This window comes from Neofelis nebulosa, chromosome 11 (assembly GCF_028018385.1).
Source record: "Neofelis nebulosa isolate mNeoNeb1 chromosome 11, mNeoNeb1.pri, whole genome shotgun sequence".
Lineage (NCBI taxonomy): Eukaryota > Metazoa > Chordata > Mammalia > Carnivora > Felidae > Neofelis > Neofelis nebulosa.
In genome coordinates this window covers 61,508,701-61,526,630 of record NC_080792.1, presented here as the reverse complement: position 1 = coordinate 61,526,630, position 17,930 = coordinate 61,508,701, and the positions used below count along the sequence as shown (strand labels likewise).

The 17,930-nt window shown below is 41.9% G+C and overlaps 1 protein-coding gene across 3 annotated transcripts in view; it reads right to left on the bottom strand.

Moving 5' to 3' along the window:
- The window catches only part of LOC131490416 (piezo-type mechanosensitive ion channel component 2), a 470,949-nt gene that overhangs the window by 185,157 nt on the left and 267,862 nt on the right, over positions 1 to 17,930 (bottom strand). For all 3 annotated transcript variants that reach the window (XM_058692724.1, XM_058692725.1, XM_058692726.1), the window contains exons 6-7: positions 9,770 to 9,980; positions 7,789 to 8,002 (exon numbers count right to left, since the gene is read on the bottom strand). In XM_058692724.1, the coding sequence (XP_058548707.1) occupies positions 7,789 to 8,002; positions 9,770 to 9,980 (425 nt within the window). The remainder of the gene's footprint in view (positions 1 to 7,788; positions 8,003 to 9,769; positions 9,981 to 17,930) is intronic.

Below are 17,930 nucleotides of genomic sequence, written 5' to 3'. Positions count from 1 at the left end.
GAGGCGGATTCTGTGCTGACAGTAGAGACCCCCACATGGGGGCTCGAACTCAAGAACTGACATTCCTACATGTTACTGACATTTTTATGACTAGCATAAAAATAGTATAAATGTAATTAATGAGATCGTACTCTTAATGTTGGTTTTTTAATGTTTTTCATAGAATAGTTTACTCATGATGTTGGAATTTTAGATTTTGCTTTTTCTTTTTTACATTGTTTTTACACTGAAATAAACATAGCTTTTCCTTCACTAAACATAACGCATTTTCTTATCATGATGATTTACTGAAATAGAACATAAAACGGATAACATGGGACAAGTCGTTGTGTATTTATTTTATACAGAATCCTACTTTCACAGAGAATGGCCTGAAACTCTCTCATTCCTTCCCCCTATTTCATATTCAAACTTCAGATCTTAAAGTGGAGAAGGCAACAAATGAACTCATTGAATTGGGCAAACAAGAGTCCAATGACTGCGGTCACTCCTGCGAATGTTCTTGAGAAAGTTCAGGACTTGGAATGAAAGCCAGTCAAAGTTCAAAAGAGACAATTTAAAGCATGGCCGAGGAATGCCTGGGTGGCTCAGTCAGTTAAGCATCTGACGTGGGCTCAGATCATGATCTCACAGTTCTTGAGTTCAAGCCCCACGTGGGGGTCTCTATTGTCAGCAGAATCTGCCTCGGATCCTCTGTCCTCTGTCTGCCCCTCCCCCACATGCGTCCTCTCTCAAAAATAAATAAAAATCCTAAATGAATAATAAACAAATAAACAAAAAAGAATGGCCTACTCACTCATCTCAATGCTTGACATACACAAAATGTTCATTAATGGGGTCGAAAATTCAATGTATGCATTCCAAGTGCTTCCATCATAATTAAGAAAAGAGTAGGCATTTAGTCTCCTGCCACATCTTCCACCCTGGTCTAAGTCAGAACTTTTACCTGTTCTATCCAGATAACTCAAGATTAAAAAACAGGGAACCCGGGGCACCTGGGTGGCCCAGTAAGTTAAGGGTCCGACTTCAGCTCTGGTCATGATCTTGCTGGTTAGTGAGTTTGAGCCCCGTGTCGGGCTCTGTGCCGACAGCTCAGGGCCTGGAGCCTGCTTTGGATTCTGTGTCTCCCTCTTTCTCTGCTCCTCCCCTGTTCACGCTCTGTCTCTGTCTGTCTCTCTCTCAAAAATAAACATAAAATTAAAAAAAAAAAACAGAAAAAAACCCTGCCCTTGGCCCCATCCCTACCCAGCACACCTTCTGCACTTTTAATACAGAAAACCTGCGGAGAAATGGTCTAAGACTCAAAGCTTCATAAATGTAGCCAGTCCTACAAGTAGAGAAACAGGTGAGGATAAACACATGTGCAACTGGAGAAATGTGAACACGAGCCCACCACCTTTACTCTTGCTTCGTCTTTCAAAACGGGAGGGGTTTGCTGTCTACAGAAATTCACCTGAGCCCTGGATGTTGTATGTAAGTGATGAATCACTGGGTTCTACTCCTAAAATCAATACTACGCTGTATGTTAGCTAAGTTGAATTTAAATAAATAAATTTAAAAAATTCACTTGAAAATACAAATCTCTTTGGAAGAGATTACACACTGCATTAGCCAAGCCAAATTTTGTGTAGCTCACCATTTGTGTTAGGGAGACCTTCTAGAAGAACAGCTGTCACAGGGCTCTGTTCTATTAAACACACTATGTTGACTGGTATATTCTCGATCTTATATAGTTTGTGGATTTGTTCTGAAGTTTTATTTTGCTGGATAAACTTCAGAAGTGTGATCACTAATGTTTTTATATGGTTATAATATGCTACAACATTTTAGATTTGAGAAATATAATCGTTTCAAATGCAGTGTCTTCACCTTTCCATAAGTACAATCATAACTATCAAATAATGAGCCCTGACTTTTGTTTCGGAAACATCTGGTCAAGTGGCTCCTATGTGAAAAAATGGAAGAGAATCACTAATTTTCCCCCTGAGGCAACATCACTCTCCTACTCTGCCTCCATGTGAACTTTGGTCTCCTGTCCATCCCATATGGCTGCTGGTCCCCACTCACCTTCTCAACACCCCTCCCTGGATAAACGTAATGGAAAAATTCCATCACAGGTTTGGATGGAGCTACAAGGAAGCTCATGATCGCTTGGTTGAAAGAAGAGCTCTCTCTAGAGAAAAATAAAACCCCAGATCTGTGCTACACCTAGGTATGGGATTTAAATGTACAATACCAGCCTGGTGAGGGAATCACAAACCAGTACGTTATCCTAACATTGGCCCAGGACCACTGAAACTTCCAGATCCCACAGCAGAGGTAAGCCCCAAACAGTCCTTCAGAGGCTCCTTCCCAACTGAGGGTACATGAGGTTGCACCTTGCTCATCAGGAGTTTTACTTAAATTTAGAAGTAATGTGGGTGCACACCACAGTTTTACTGAAGACGGCAAAAATGAAGAATGATCTAAAGCTACATGGTCAGTGAAATCATAAAAATCCAAGAAGAGAACACAGTCAGTAACCCCTCTGACAATGGCCATAGCTACTTCTTACAAGATATGCCTCCCGAGGCAAGGGAAACAAAAGCAAAAGTAAACTACTGAGACTGCATCAAAATAAAAAGCTTCTGCACAGTGAAAGAAACAAACAACAAAACTAAAAGGCAACCTACGGAATGGGAGAAGATACCTGCAAATGACATATCTGCTAAATGGTCAGTATCCAAAATATATAAAGAACTTACAAAACTCAACACCCAAAAAATGAATACTCTAATTACAAAACGAGCAGAAAACATGAAGAGACACTTTTCCAAAGAAGACATACAGATGACCGAAATACACATTGAAAAGATGCTCAACATCATTCATCATCAGGAAAATACAAATCAAAACTAAAACATTATGTCATCTCACACCTGTCAGAATGCCTAAAATCAGCAACACACAAGAGAAGCAACAGGCATTTGAGAGGGTGTAGAGAAAGGGGACCCCTCTTGCACTATTGGTGGGAATGCAAACACAGGCAGCCGCTCTGGAAAACAGTATGGAGTTTCTTCAAAAAGTTAAAAATAGAACTACCCTATGATCTAGTAATTGCACTACTAAGTATTTACCCAAAGAATACAAAAATACGAATTCAGAGGGATACATGTACTCTGATGTTTACAACACCATTTTCTACAATAGCCAAATTATGGAAATAGCCCACTTGCCCATCGACTGATGAATGGATAAAGAAGACGTGGCATATTTATACAAGAGAATATTATTCAGCCATAAAAAAAGAATGGAATCTTGCCATTTGCAATGACATGGATGGAGCTACAGGGTATTATTCTAAGTGAAGTAAGTCAGTCAGAGAAGGGCAAATACCGTACGATTTCACTCATATGTGGAATTTAAAACAAATGAGCAAAGGGGAAAAAAAGAGAAAGGCAAACCAAGAAACAGACTCTTAACCACAGAGAACAAACTGATGGTTACCAGAGGGGAGGTGGGTGGGGGGATGGGTGAAATAGGTGATGGGGATTAAGGAGGGCACTGGTTGTGAGCAGCACCTGGTACCATATGGAAGTGTTGAGTCATTATTACACTGTAAACCAATATTACACTGCATGTTAACTAACTGGAATTTAAGTAAAAACTTAAAAGCTTAAAAAAATAAAGTTAATGGAAAAATGGGGAAAAAATCTACATGGTCAGAAATCAGGGACTGACTATATCTACACATGCAAAGACTTCGCTGCCTATGGAAATCACATTTTAGAAGAATATTTCATAACATGGGAAAATGTAGAACTTGAATAAGGCAACTTATAAAAGAGTACTTGCCTTATGATTCAAAGTTTGTTTTAAAAAGGCACATATATGCCTGGGAAAAATTCTGGGAGAATACAGATCCTGAAATAAATAGTATTTATTTCTGGAAGTTAGGATTACATTTTTAAAAGGTGGTTCTCCTTATCCTTCATTACATTTTTCCAAATAATCACCAAAAAATATGTATTATCCTAATGATGAACAAATCAATTCAATTTTTCTAAAAATAAAGGTAATTCTGACCAGAGACGCATTTGAAAGCTTTTGAGAAGACAAAAATGGCTTGGATTGTTTTACGAACAGCCACATCCGAAGCTGGATATATGCGCTGGGGTCTCTGTGGTTATGAAATTTGTGACAAATGCCCACGCAAAATGAGTGTTTGTTTGCCACTTTCCAGTTTTTTCTTCTAACTCATAATTTGGGGTTAATAGCAATGCACTGGAATTGTGCCTTATGAAAAAGCTATTGTTTTAGAGATGTAAATTTCCAAGCTTTCTAGGACTAAAATGCAATGTCTTGTTATCACCAAGTTAACGGGGGGAGGGTGGGAATCTACAACATGGCAGTGTATCTATATCTATATCTATATCTATATCTATATCTATATCTATATCTATATCTATCTATATCTATATTTAATTGCTTAGCTCAAACTGTCTAGAGCCTGACAAGCAACTTAACTTTTAATGACTTAGCTCTATGAGATCATAGTAATGGACTTTTTAAAATGTTTAAACGGATCATCTACAAAATGTAATTATTAATTACAGGTAATATAATTATTATTACCTGTAATAAGTTATAATTATTTTGTTTGGGACAAGTCAAGTGAATAATCGACATGGTACGTTATTAGCCTATTGGGACTATTATTATCTACACCGTAGGTTGGCAAGCTCATTCACCACCTATTTGAGTACAGCTGGTGAGCCAACAATGGTTTTTATATTTTTGAGTGGCTGGAAAAAGGCAGAAGAAAAAGAATATTTCATGAAATGCGAAAGCTAATATGAAATCCAAATTTCAGTGTTCACGCAGTTTTACTGGAAGAGAACCACACTCATTCTTTTAAATCTGTCCGTGACTGCTTTTGCACTACAACGGCTTCTTGAAAGAAATGCGACAAAGTCTCAAATATTTGTTAGTTGATCCTTTACAGAAACTGATGCTTTCAAGGTGGTTCTGAATATTATTTGTATTTTCCATCATCAGTCTCTAGATGGCAGAAAAGATCCTTAAACTGGGGGTTACTGGCATATAGAATATTTTTATATTCCCAATTAACTCACCCCCTGAAAGTCACCCCTTCCGACAGCACAAAACATTTTTTCTATACCTGTTCAATAAGCCCCAAATTAAATGCCTCAAAGAAACCAAAGGGTTCATTTAGCCTAGAACGAATGTCTGTACTGAAATTTAGCGTTTATTCACTACTGCCTAAAATAAATAAATATTACATAAATCTGCACCATTAAAGAGGCTGACCGTATAGCTGACAAGTGAAATTGTAATATATTTAAAGTGTACAATGTGATGATTTGACATATGTGGACATTGTGAAATGATTACCTCAATCCAGTTAATTAACACATCAATGACCTCACCTAGTCATTTAAAAAAATTTTTTTTAAGATTGACTCTTTTAGCAAATTTCAAGCATACAATATACAATACAGTACTATGAGGTAGAGTGAGCCTGCTGTACGTTAGATCTTCACAATTTATTCACCTTATAATGTTCACCTTATAATCTTCAGAATTTATTAAACTTATTAATGAGTGTATACCCTTTTAGCATCCTCTCCCCATTCCTTTCAACACGCCACCATTGGCAACCACTTTTCTACTCTGTTTCTATCAGTTGACTCTTTTGCTCAGTTCCATATATACGTGGACAAATAGACAGCATTTGTCTTTCTCTAACTTATTTCAATAGCAGAAAGTCTTCAAATTTCATCCATGTTATCATCAATGGCAAGATTTCCTTCTTTTTTAAGACTGAATAATATTTCATCATGTGTATACACATACATACACACAGATACACACACACACACACACACACACACACACACACACACACTCCACATTTTCTTGATCCATTCACCTGTCGACCGGCACTTAGGTCGTTTCCATATTGTGGCTTCTTAGTTTTAATGTGTCTATAAAACATTCTTCTCTTTATAGACTGAATTACACTTGTTAAACCTCCACATTATGCCAATAGGTTTAGAATTAGTTACTCTGTGTGTGTATTGGGTACTAACTTGTTTTAACAGAATATAAGAGGTTTTAGGACTTGAATTTTCTCCTAGTGTTGGGTAGACATAGCTACAAACTAGACAGATTTTATTACATGAATCAGTAAGAGCAAGGTGAGTGGGTCTGCACACACACATCGCTGCTTCATATTTACTATCACATAAAAAACAGATGGGGATCCCTCAAAAGAAGGATGCAAATCTATACCATCAACATGATAGCATGACTCATGTTCTTTGAAATTCCAAGTTCCTCATTTCTCTGTTCACACACTGTTCACCCCCCTCACATTCCCTTCTGCCATTTCTGCCCCCGTTTACTTTTCCTGTAACTTCCAGGCATAAACTTTTCCACAGAAGTAGAGAAGTTAACACAGGACAATGGATACCCCAATGGCCAATCCCCTGGTTTAAGTAATTTTATTTGTCTCTCTTTCCTGCTTCTCTTTCCCTGCCTCTCCCTCCCTTTCTCTCTCCCTCTCTCATGTCTGTTGCTAAACCAGTAGAAAGTTGCAGACATCATGACACTTCACTCCTAAATAATTCACCACATATCTCCTAAAATAATAACATTTTCCTGTATGCCCACAATATAATCATACACATAAGAATTAACAATAGTTCTAGGGGTGCCTGGGTGGCTCAATCAGCTAAGCATCTGGCTCTTGATCTTGGCTCAGATCATGATCTCATGATTCATGTGATAGAGCCCCACATGGGGCTTTGCTTGGGATTCTTTCTCTCCCTCTCTCTCTGCCTCTTCCCAAGTGCTTACTCTCTATCTCTCAAAATAAATAAATTTAAAAATAGTTTAACAATAATTCTATACAATCAGCTAATAACCAGTGAATATTGAAATGTCTCCATTTAACCTTAAAATGTCTTTTAGAGATCTGCGGTTGACCAGGATGTAATGTAGAGTCAGGCTTCACATCTGGTTGCTGGGTTTCCCAAATTCTCCTTTAAAACTACAGGAGTCCCTGCCCCCACTGCCTCGACACACACTTCTTTTTATGATGCTGAGTTTTTTTAGAGACCAGATCATTTGCTTTATAGAATCCACATTCTGGATTTCTCTGATTGTTTTCCTCTGGAGTCATTTAAACTACTTTTCTTTAAACATTTTTTTTAATGTTTATTTATTTTTGAGAGAGAGAGAGAGAGTGTGCATGCGTGTGCACGTGAGTGGTGGGGGTGGGGGGCACAGAAAGAGAGGGAAACAGAATCTGTAGCAGGCTCCAAGCTCTGGGCTGTCACCACAGAGCCCGACGCGGGGCTCGAAACGTGGACTGTGAGATCATGACCTGAGCTGAAGTCGGACACTCAACCACCCAGGCGCCCTGCCCTTGTTATTATTTTTAATGCTCTATTTGGTGTGTGAGACCATCCTCCAGCTGGATGCTTTAACATGTTGTTATTATTCTTTGATGCAAAATGTTCTTCTGGGATCTTTTTCCACAGCTGAGACCAAACAGCAGCCTCCCCTCTCTTCCATGTCTCAGCAGCACCTCCATTTGAAGAGACCTCCCACTTCCTTTTGGACTTTGTCATTCAATAACTTGAAAGTGCTACATTGCTTCCCCCATCCCCACCGACTCTTTGCGGAACACATCAATGGGCATCAAGAGGAACCCTTGCAAATTCAAACAAGATCATAAAGGAGAGTGAGTTGTCCTTGAAATGTCTTAACGTTTTGTCTTACCTTGCATAGTAGTCATTGGGTGGAACTGCTTCTTGAAAGAATTGGAACTGGTATAAATAAAGTCCAATCAAGTGCCCCGCAGTGAAAATAGCCAGCAGCACACAGAGACAGCTGAACAGCAATGGATCAAACGTCCGGCACCAGGACCACCAGGTGCACAGACCCAAAAATACAAAGAAGTACACAGATGAGGTCAAAGATGGCAACATCATACCTAAGGAAGAAGAGATGTGATCATGAAAAATCGCATGGAACTGGGAAATCATTCACCGCTCAAAACATGTTCCTATTGGAGATGATGGACATTTCCTTCATATGCTTTCCGGTGTGGATCCAGTGATTAAAATGGGAATCCCACTTCATTTATAAAATCAGAGCTAATACTATTTTTGTTGTGCAAAAGATCACACATAAAGTGGTATTTGTTAATATAGGGAAACACAGGATGTTGCCAGAAATTCTTCCCGTGCTGTTTAGCAGAGCAAGTATCTACTTTTCATACAGTAAAGTTAGCACAGTTACTTGCCTGTTTCCATCTTTCTACTTCTCCCCCCAGTTTTTTCCGGGATACTTGTGTGCCCATTGCAACTTACCCTGATACCATTTTTAAAAATGTTTACTTATTTATTTTTGTGAGAGAGAGAGATTGAGAGAGTGCAGAAGGGGCAGAAGGAGTGACCGACAATCCCAAGCAGGCCCCGCACTCCCAGGGCAGAGCTTGACATGGGGCTTGATCTCACGAACCCTGAGATCATCACCTGAGCCAAAATCAAGAGTTGGAGGCTTAACCGACTGAGCCACCAGGAGCCCCTCCCTGATATCACTTTTTATAATAACTTACTTTTTTGGGGGTAAGTTGGATTCATAAAATTATTCCATCTATGGCAAAGTCTCACTAAAACTTTGCCCTACCCAATGAAATCTGATTCATACTATTACCAAAAGGGGACATGGAAAATGAGGGAATTTTTTTTTATAGGCATTTAAAAACCTTTGTAGGGGGCGTGTTGAAATGACTCTTCATTAAAATATTGGGATATTTCTTGAGAAATTCAATTCTCTTTTCCACTTTTTATTTTGCTATTTAAAAAACGGTCACATTGTTTCATCTTGTGCAATTTCAAGGAAGCGGTATGGACCCAACTTCCCAGTGGCTCTGGAGCAGCCGCCAGCAGCAAGATGGAAGGAGGGAGAAAATGGAGATAACATTATTATGGAACAAGCAGTCAGCAGCCAAGATTTAAAGGAAGTGAGTGTCTGTGCTGCAAGATTACAATCTAACCGAGGAAGAAAAATAGTATATCCTGGAGAGTTAAATTAAGACTCCTAATGACCCAGTGTAAACAGACGTGCTTTCAGAATGCACACATGTGGCTCTCTGGAGAGTATACTGACATTGTTCATCGTAGCTGATCGCCATTCACGGGCTCTGGGGGAGGAGAACGGTGGTCTTTCTGATCCACGTATAAAACATAACATCACCTAGATATGGAAAAAGATTGCTTTACGGAGGTTAATAGAAACGAACCAAGGGGCACCTGGGTGGCTCATTCGGTTAAGCATCTGACTTCAGCTCGGGTCATGATCTCGCGGTCCGTGAGTTCGAGTCCCGCGTCGGGCTCTGTGCTGACAGCTCAGAGTCTGGAGCCTGGTTCGGATTCTGTGTCTCCCTCTCTCTCTTTCTCTCTCTCTCTCTGCCCCTCCCCACTCTTGCACTCTCTCACTCTCAAAAATAAATAAACAGTAAAAAAAAAATAAATAAATTAAAAAAAAAGAAACCGACTAAAAACACAAACATGAGAACTGAACAGGAAAAATTATTTGTGTGTGTGGTGTGTACACGTGGCCAGTTTTACAAGTTATGGCTATGAGTCTGGTGTTCTGGAATGAGGCTGTTTCCTTCGGCATTTTCTCCTCAGCCTTGTCTTTCATGACTCGCCAAAGTGCTACCTGTGTTCCAACCCATACTGGAAACTCTCACCTGATGAACCGAGTAAAATGGTCACCACAACTTTTCCAGCAGTGGTTATCATGTTGCCGATAAACTCCTTAAGCTTGGAGGCCACCGAGGCGAGTCTGCGGAACATTTTTAACTTTGTGCTCTCTTCCACCTCGCCTTCCACACCGTTCCCTTCATCTAAATCCTCTTCGTAGATCAGTGCCTCTTCTGGATCTATTTTTTCTCCTCTGGCCTAAATAAAGGGGAAACAGAAAACACTGCAGTCCAGAACTCTGCCTACCACCCCGCAGATTATATGGTTTGTAATTTCTGGGTCAGTCAGTGAGGTGAGCTTCACAAACCAGGGGAAAAATGCAGACAACCACCGAAGTCCCCCCAGGTCTCTGCCAGTCCCTGTGTAAGCCCAAGTCACTTGGATCTTTCCTGAAGAAGTAAACAGGAAACATCACCAATCATAGAACCCATAACAACATGCTACTGAGCCACATGAACTCACTTTTTATAGTCAGAGGAAGAAACTGTCTGAGATGTCTATTAAAACCTTAGCTTTCATCAATCTTGGTTTTGGTTCCTCACATTTAAAGTGTTTGCCACCAGGGGGATAGGTAGTTTGATTAAAGTGTCCATGGCTTTACCCAAAATGGTGGATCAAATCTGTGCTTGTGCAATCCCTTTTCTTTCTGAAGTAAATTTTGTCCACTATGTTAGTATCTCCTGGTCAGAGGAGGGTGAGTGCTCTTAGGTCACCTGACTAGATATACAGTCACTTCCTAATTTATCCTTTGACAGAATGATATACTGGTTTGATCCTGGGTGATTCGGCACCTCAGTAACATCCTCATAGATGTAGGGAAGAAATACAGGGGTAGAACATACAATTTTTTATATATTATTTTAAACTGGGTATACTGATGTGTTTTGTCTGTTTTGTTTTTAGAGACTACGTAGAAATATTTTTTTTTGGCTAATTATAGTCTTTCCCTAGAAGTCTTAGGATTTTTTTTTAAGTTGTTAGAAATATAAACCATCACCTAAGGACTAAAGGTTGTTTTAGGTGCTCAGACTCTCTTTGCTTTTGCCCCTAGGCTGGCAGATTTCTTTTTTTTAATTAATTAAAAAAATTTTTTTAATGTTTTTATTTATTTTTGAGACAGAGAGAGGCAGAGCATGAGCAGGGGAGGGGCAGAGAGAGAGGGAGACACAGAATCCGAAGCAGGCTCCAGGCTCCGAGCTGTCAGCACAGAGCCCGACGCGAGGCTTGAACCCACGGGCTGTGAGATCATGCATGACCTGAGCCGAAGCAAGGACGCTCAACCGACTGAGCCACCCAGGTACCCCTTTTTTAATTAATTTTTAAAAATATGTTTATTTGTTTTTAAGCTAGACAGAGCATGAGTGGGGGAGGGACAGAGAGAGGAGACAGAATCTGAAACAAGCTCCGGACTCTGAGCTGTCAGCACAGAGCCTGACATGGGGCTCAAACTCTGAACAGTGAAATCATGACCTGAGCGGAAGTCAGACGCTTAACCAACCGAGCCACGCAGGCACCCCTAGGCTGGCAGACTTCTTTTAGCGCAATTGAAAAGACCACACTGGCTGCGGAGCCAGAAGGGTCTTTTAGGCCCAGTTCAGACACCCATTTAAGGCCTAAAGAGTACATCCCAGCCTCTCTATTTTCCCACTTAAAGGTTTCTTTCCCAGCCAAGCCTCTCCATTTTCCTATTTTAAAGGTTGGTTTTTTGTTTTTTTTTACCTTGATACACTTAGCTCAGATATTCACATGATATTCACCGCTGGTAACTGAACCTCTAACTATGCCCTTGGGCATGAAAGGAAGCCTGCAGAGAATGGTATTAAAGCTCAAGTTAGTGCCCAGTGGCCTTGAGAACTCAGACATCTTCCTTTGCCTAGGAAGATACAGGCTGCTTGTGACAAGCTATCTATCCATAAAGCCAAGGGTGTAGGATGTACCCTTACCCTCTACAACGCACCCTCCCACACACAGATTTAATCTAGGGCCTATTCAAGTCTAAATACCCAAACTGGGTTCTCTTCTCTTCTATCATGACACATTTGTATTTTTCCCTGAAAGAAAAGAAATGCCTCATGCTTCTTCATGAAGACTTCTCTCGCTGTTCAGGGCCTAGTAGGTGCTAATATCTCATAGGAGATACAGTGATAAACATGTAAACAAGTAGAAAATTAACAAGTTGAATCTCTTGCAGTAACAAATGCCAGTCAGGGAATGAAAATAGGGGGATATGACTGTGAATGGCAGGGTGACTGTTTTAGATTCCGAGGTCAGGGAGAGCCTCTCTGAGGAGGTGACATTTAAGCCCAGATGTCACAAAGTCATCAGCCATATGAAAATCCTCTTCAAGAACATCCCAGATGGAGGGAAGGGCAGGTCACAGAGTCCATGGTATCTTCAGAAATAAGGCATGTGTTCCCTGACACATTGCCTCTTCTACTAATTCACCCTCCTCCTTGTCATTTGTCAGTCAGCTGATGAGCCTACTTCCTACTTCACTGAGAGAAGGGGGGAGAGCACCCCACCAGCATGACAGGGAGCCAAAGACATGCTGAGGACAAAGTACAAGCTAACAATTGTCTCCCCCCCCCCCCCCCCCCCCCCCCCCCCCCCCGCAAAGTGACATTCCTCAGACACTCCTGGCTGTCCAAGAACAAAGGAAGGGGGGGAAAAGGGGAAAACAAATGGTTAACTGATAGAAATCAGTTTGCAAATGTCTTAGTAAGTGACAAAAAAAGGCAATGTTATAATAACAGCCAGACTTCCAGAAATCCACAGACTCAGTTACCTGGAGCCCTAACATCACCTTCCCTTCCTTAGTGATGTGCAGAACAAAGGCAGGAAGAAAATGTAAATAACGTTAAATTTCTTTATAACCTGCAGCCCGTTGACAAATACTTGAGGCAAATACAGAGTATAACATTCCTCCAGGAACCCCCTACTGTCTTAATGTTAACACTTTGCTAGAGGGAAAATCAACCAGCTCAACAATAGCAAGGACTCAGTATCTTATGAGTCCTCTTGAGCATATGAAAGTCCTTTTGGAAACCTCCCTTTTTCCTTACCTGGCCCCCCAATTCTGTAGTATATAATCAGTCACTCTTCACAACCCCAGTGCAGCTCTTTCTACCCACAGGTCCTGTCCCACTGCTTCAATAAAATCACCTTTTTGCACCAAAGGTGTCTCAAGAACTCTTTCATGGCTGTTGGCTCTGGACCCCCACCACCAGTCCAAAACCACATCAAGCACATTAGCCTACAGACCTAGAGCTAACCTGTGCAGTGGGCACTCGTATTCCCTGTCCTGTGACTGTGGATGAGTCGTATGCCCTGGGAGACCAGGGAGAAGGGCAATCCTTCTCTTTCCCCTGCGTCACCTCCTGCTCCCTTCTGCCCGTATCTCCCCATCAACAAACAAATACGCCTCACCGATTCCAACCCACATGGCCTCCAAACCACATTTGCCTCTCAAAGTGACTCTCCCAAGAGTTGGGCTAAAAACATGGCACCACTTCCCCTATGCCTAACTTCTCTTGAATTCACTCTAAAGGGAGTTTGATCACCAACCATTCCACCTAGTGGGGGCTCTCATGTGGTCTGTTTCACATGGTGATGCCAAGGCAGACTGCAGCTAAGAGGCTATTGCTGTGGTCAAGGAGACAGGAACTCACAGAGCTGAAGGGAGGTTCACGTCTTCGCAGTTTGTCTTAAAGGTCAAGTCAGCAGGACTTGCTGGTAAATTTGATGTGGAGGGTGGAGGGACAGAGGAGAAGCAAAGAAAGTTCCTGTATTTCTGTCATTATTGAGGAGACAGGGATAACCAGGGGTGGAGAGGGTTGGGGGAAATCCAGTTCTGAGATGCCCTTCAAGCATTCTTGTTGGAGGGGTTATATGGGTAGCCAGGATAGGAATCTGGAATGCTGGAGGGAGGTGGAAAACTGGAGAGGTCTATTTGAAGTTCAGGGACATAGAGATGGTTTTAAAGTCAGGGGTCTGGTGAGATTACCTAGAGAGAATACAGAGGTTGACTACCCCTCAGATGCTACCACAAGTAGAACCAGTCTGTCTCTCCAGGCTTATTCTCATTTCTGTCTAGAAGCACCCTGGGAAAGCAGGCATATGGAGAATCCAGAATCCACACTCTTGGCCTTGGAATACACATGGAATATGATCCTCTCTCCATCTCCTAAGCCTTTCTATCTACTCCAGCTCCCCCAAGCAGAGTTTCTATGGGGATCTGCCCAGTGAGACTGCTGATATGGGGCTGACACTGCTGTCTATATACAAACCATGCACTCATGGGGCACGTGTTGCTTAATATCCCCCTCACAACAAGGCGACCCATAAAAATCCTCCTTGAGGAAGAAAGTTTGGCCAAAACCTTCAGTCACTGTACTTGAAAAAGGAGACATGGAGAGAGAACACAGCCAGTGCTGCCTGGGTCCCAGTCAGAAACACACTCCTAACTTTCATAATAAATGACTTGTTATTCAATTGCAGAACTGCTACGGATATAGATTAAATCAAATACGATTCTCTGGTCAAGACTTTGTGAGGTTAGACAAATGCATTTCCTTGACCTCTCTCGGGTGGGACCGGGGCCCCTGTGACTTTTATAAACATACCACTGTACTGGAGGGTTTTCAGCATTTTTGTACCGGAATCCCTGGGGACCTCAGTTGGAAATGCTTTCTAAACCTGCCAAGCTGAGAGAGGGCCGAAAGAGAGCCAGGTTGGCCTCCGTGAGCCCTCACTGTCCAGGCTGGGGCCAGAACAGCCATTAGTCATGGCAGGTCTGCCTATTAATGGGCAGGCTTTCTCCTCCTAAATGATTCCTCTGCTGAAGTATAAACACCGATCCTCTGGAACAGCATCCACTTGCTTAACCGTATTTACTAATAAGCACCCTTGTTTGGGGGAGCCATAATTTGTCCCGGCGTTAAGGAGTAGCTGTAAATGAAGACTTAATCCCCCTGGTTCCAGAGCTGTCTTAGAAATTAAAGACAAAGAGAACCCTTTACAGTTCAGAAAGGCATATAAAATATTCCATATCATTACCGCCCATGTCAACATCTAAAACTTATTGGAAGACATGTAAATCCTTTAACTTGCCTTTGCTGAAAGTTCCTGACTTCGAATGTTCCAGCACATATTACGATAGACTCTCTCATTTCACAAGAGGAAGCTCTCACTGCTCTGGGACCAAATGCATGCAAGGTCATGCTTTTACCAAGCAGCCACCCCCTTCTCAACCCGCAGCTGCTTCCCACCACAGCCACATCCACACTTAGCACAGCGTCAGCAGCCATTTCCACTCAAATGGGACAGGGAAGTGCCTCAGGGTGGAGCACAAACATCCATTTTTCTGTAGCTCTGAGCACTCCATGATTCATCCTGGGTTGGGGTAAGTCCTGGAGATCACCTGGGAACGCTTAAAGGGACGGGTATCAAGCCTCACCTCAAACTTCCTAAATCAGAAATTCTGGGAGTGAATCTCAGGAATCTGTACAATCAAAGAGCTGCCGTACGTGATTTTGAAGCAGCCGATCTAGAATCCATGCACAGGCTACATTTGCAACCCCCAATTGATTCCACACTCGGCAGACTAGATCACACTGCAGATATTTTGTTGGACTCAGACGCTGGGCAGACTCCTTTAACTGGAAAATACATGGAAGTAATTTATCTGTGCGACCTCCTTCCGGTTTCAGGCAACCTTTGCGCGTTAGCCCAGAACTTCTCGTTAGATGAATCCGCTTTCTTCTTTGTGGCTACAAGCAGGCTATTAAAAACATTTCAATGGGGGTGTATCAAAGTCACAAACAATGAGCCAAGGATCTGGGAGGCAAAGGGAACATTTTTCTAAAGTGTCACAAGTTGTTTATTGTTTATTATTGAAAATTAACAATTTATCTTTACAGAATGGGCTCATCTCAACAGAAGAGCCCAAGAAAGGAAGAAGCAAGTGTGGTGTCTCATTGCAGAAGACAGACAGACGCTGTAGGCACAGCGCTGCCTATGAAGTGAGCAGAGAGAATCTTGTCTCTATGATGTCATGTATGTTACTCAAGCCTACTGTGAGAACATCATGCAGATGAAGCAAATATTTCATTCTGTTGCTACCCTTGTTCTAGAAAGGCGATTTTTCCAAACTTGTGAGAGCAGTGGAGCCTGGGGCCACCATGCCCATTTCTCGGCCTCCCAGACACTTTGATTCCATAGGTCTGGGATGGGCCTTGCATCAGAACCTTCATAAACTTCCCAGGTCAAGTCCCCAAGTTAGAAATTGCAACAGTCTTTGAGAATCACCTGAACGTCATTAGAAAGGGAAATGAACAAAAATGGAGAGGAGCCAAATGGGACTGACCATTATTTTAAAGGTGTGTATCTTTTAAAGGACCTGCCAAGTCCTCTTTAAGGTTTATTTAAAAAAAAAATCACTTAGTGGAACACTGTAAAACTAAGTCAGTATTAAAATACACATACACACACACACACACACACACACACACACACCCTGATATCATCTACTCAGTTTGTCTTTGGTTGTAGAGATTATTCCTGACCCTGAACCACCCATTTTCTCTTATAAGAAGCAGCTGAGTTTAGCTCTTCTAACAGACACACCCGGTGCTCCCTCTAGAAATAAAGAATTCAGGGAGTGATAACAAAGCAGCATTTTGAGGGCACACAACCTGTCCGGTTCCTGAATCTTTCAGAATTCCTTCTGTAGAATTCCTTCTGATGGACTAAGATGCAAATAAAATGCATGCTTTTGTTATTAAAACCTTACAAGGCTGAACAGTGCTACAGCTGCCCTGGGATCCACAGTATTCCTTCTTCATCCTCCCTTCCTGTTCCTCCCTCCTCTCAGAACTTTTCCTGACCCTGAGCTCTGCTCTGAGCACTGTGCAAGATCTAGAGAGGTTTGCACTCACTCAGAGGAAATAAACCAGGTGTATACGACTGTTTCTAAGATGTGACTATAAGATCCTAAGAACATTGAGAGGGAAAGGGAGGTTGCAACTGACCACAGGGATTTGGAATGCCCAATACCAGTTATTCCGAAAGCAAACATGATAGAAAAAAAAGAGCAAGTGTCTTGGAAAGCAAAGAAAAAAAACTAAAGAACAGTCCCTCTTAGATATTAGTTTCTGCCCATCCTGGCACATAGCAGATACTGAATAAAAAAGCATGCCCATGGATAAATACACATCCTTTGGTGCAGTCACAGCAAGGAGAGACCACTCAAGACAGGCGTGTGGATTTTTCTGATAGTTTGTGGTAGAAGCAGCTCTTTGCAAACAACCCTCGCCCAGGACTGACACTTTACACTTTGTTCCTTTAGTTCTACACTTTGGATTGCATTGTGCAAGCCTCCATATTAATCAACCAGTGCTTAACCAATTAACCTGATAAGTATTTGAGTATTACCATGTGTACAATTTCAGATCACTTTGCTAACTTAGGATTTGCTGCAACAAAGAACAAGACAGATGTGATCCTCTCCCTCAGAGAGCTTATAGTTTACTGAGGGAGACAGAAAGTAAATAACAAAAAAAGCATTATGCAGAATAATTACAGATTATGATAAATGTTATGGGTACAACAAGGTGGATACAGAGATGGGGAATAATCTGGGAGGTTAGTCAGCAAAGGCATCTATGCGAAAGAGCTCGCCTGATGATGGAGGAGGAATCAGCCATGCAATGAGCAGGGAGTGAATCGCATGGCAGAAGGGAAAGAGCTGGCCGGTGCTGGGCACAGAGAGGGGGGCAGTGTGGGCACAGCACAGAGTGGGAGTGGGGCAGGGCACAGGGTGAGGATGTAAAGGCAGGAAGTGCCATAGCCCTCAGCGTTAGGAGCCCGAATTTTGTTCTCCTTTCATGAGAATCCAATGACGTGTTTTACCTAAGGAAGTGACACAGTTCGATTTATAATTTTACAAGGATAATCCAGATGCTATGCGTGGTATCCGTGGGGTAGGGTAAGAACGGAAGTTGGAAGTGAGGGGGTCTGGTAGGAGGTTACTCAGTGGTCTAGTTGAGAGGTGGGAGAAGGATCGTGGCAGTAGAGACAGAAAAGTGAACAGTTTAGACACAATGTGAAGGGAGGACCCATGGGACTTTTTGATGGTAATGGATAAGCGGC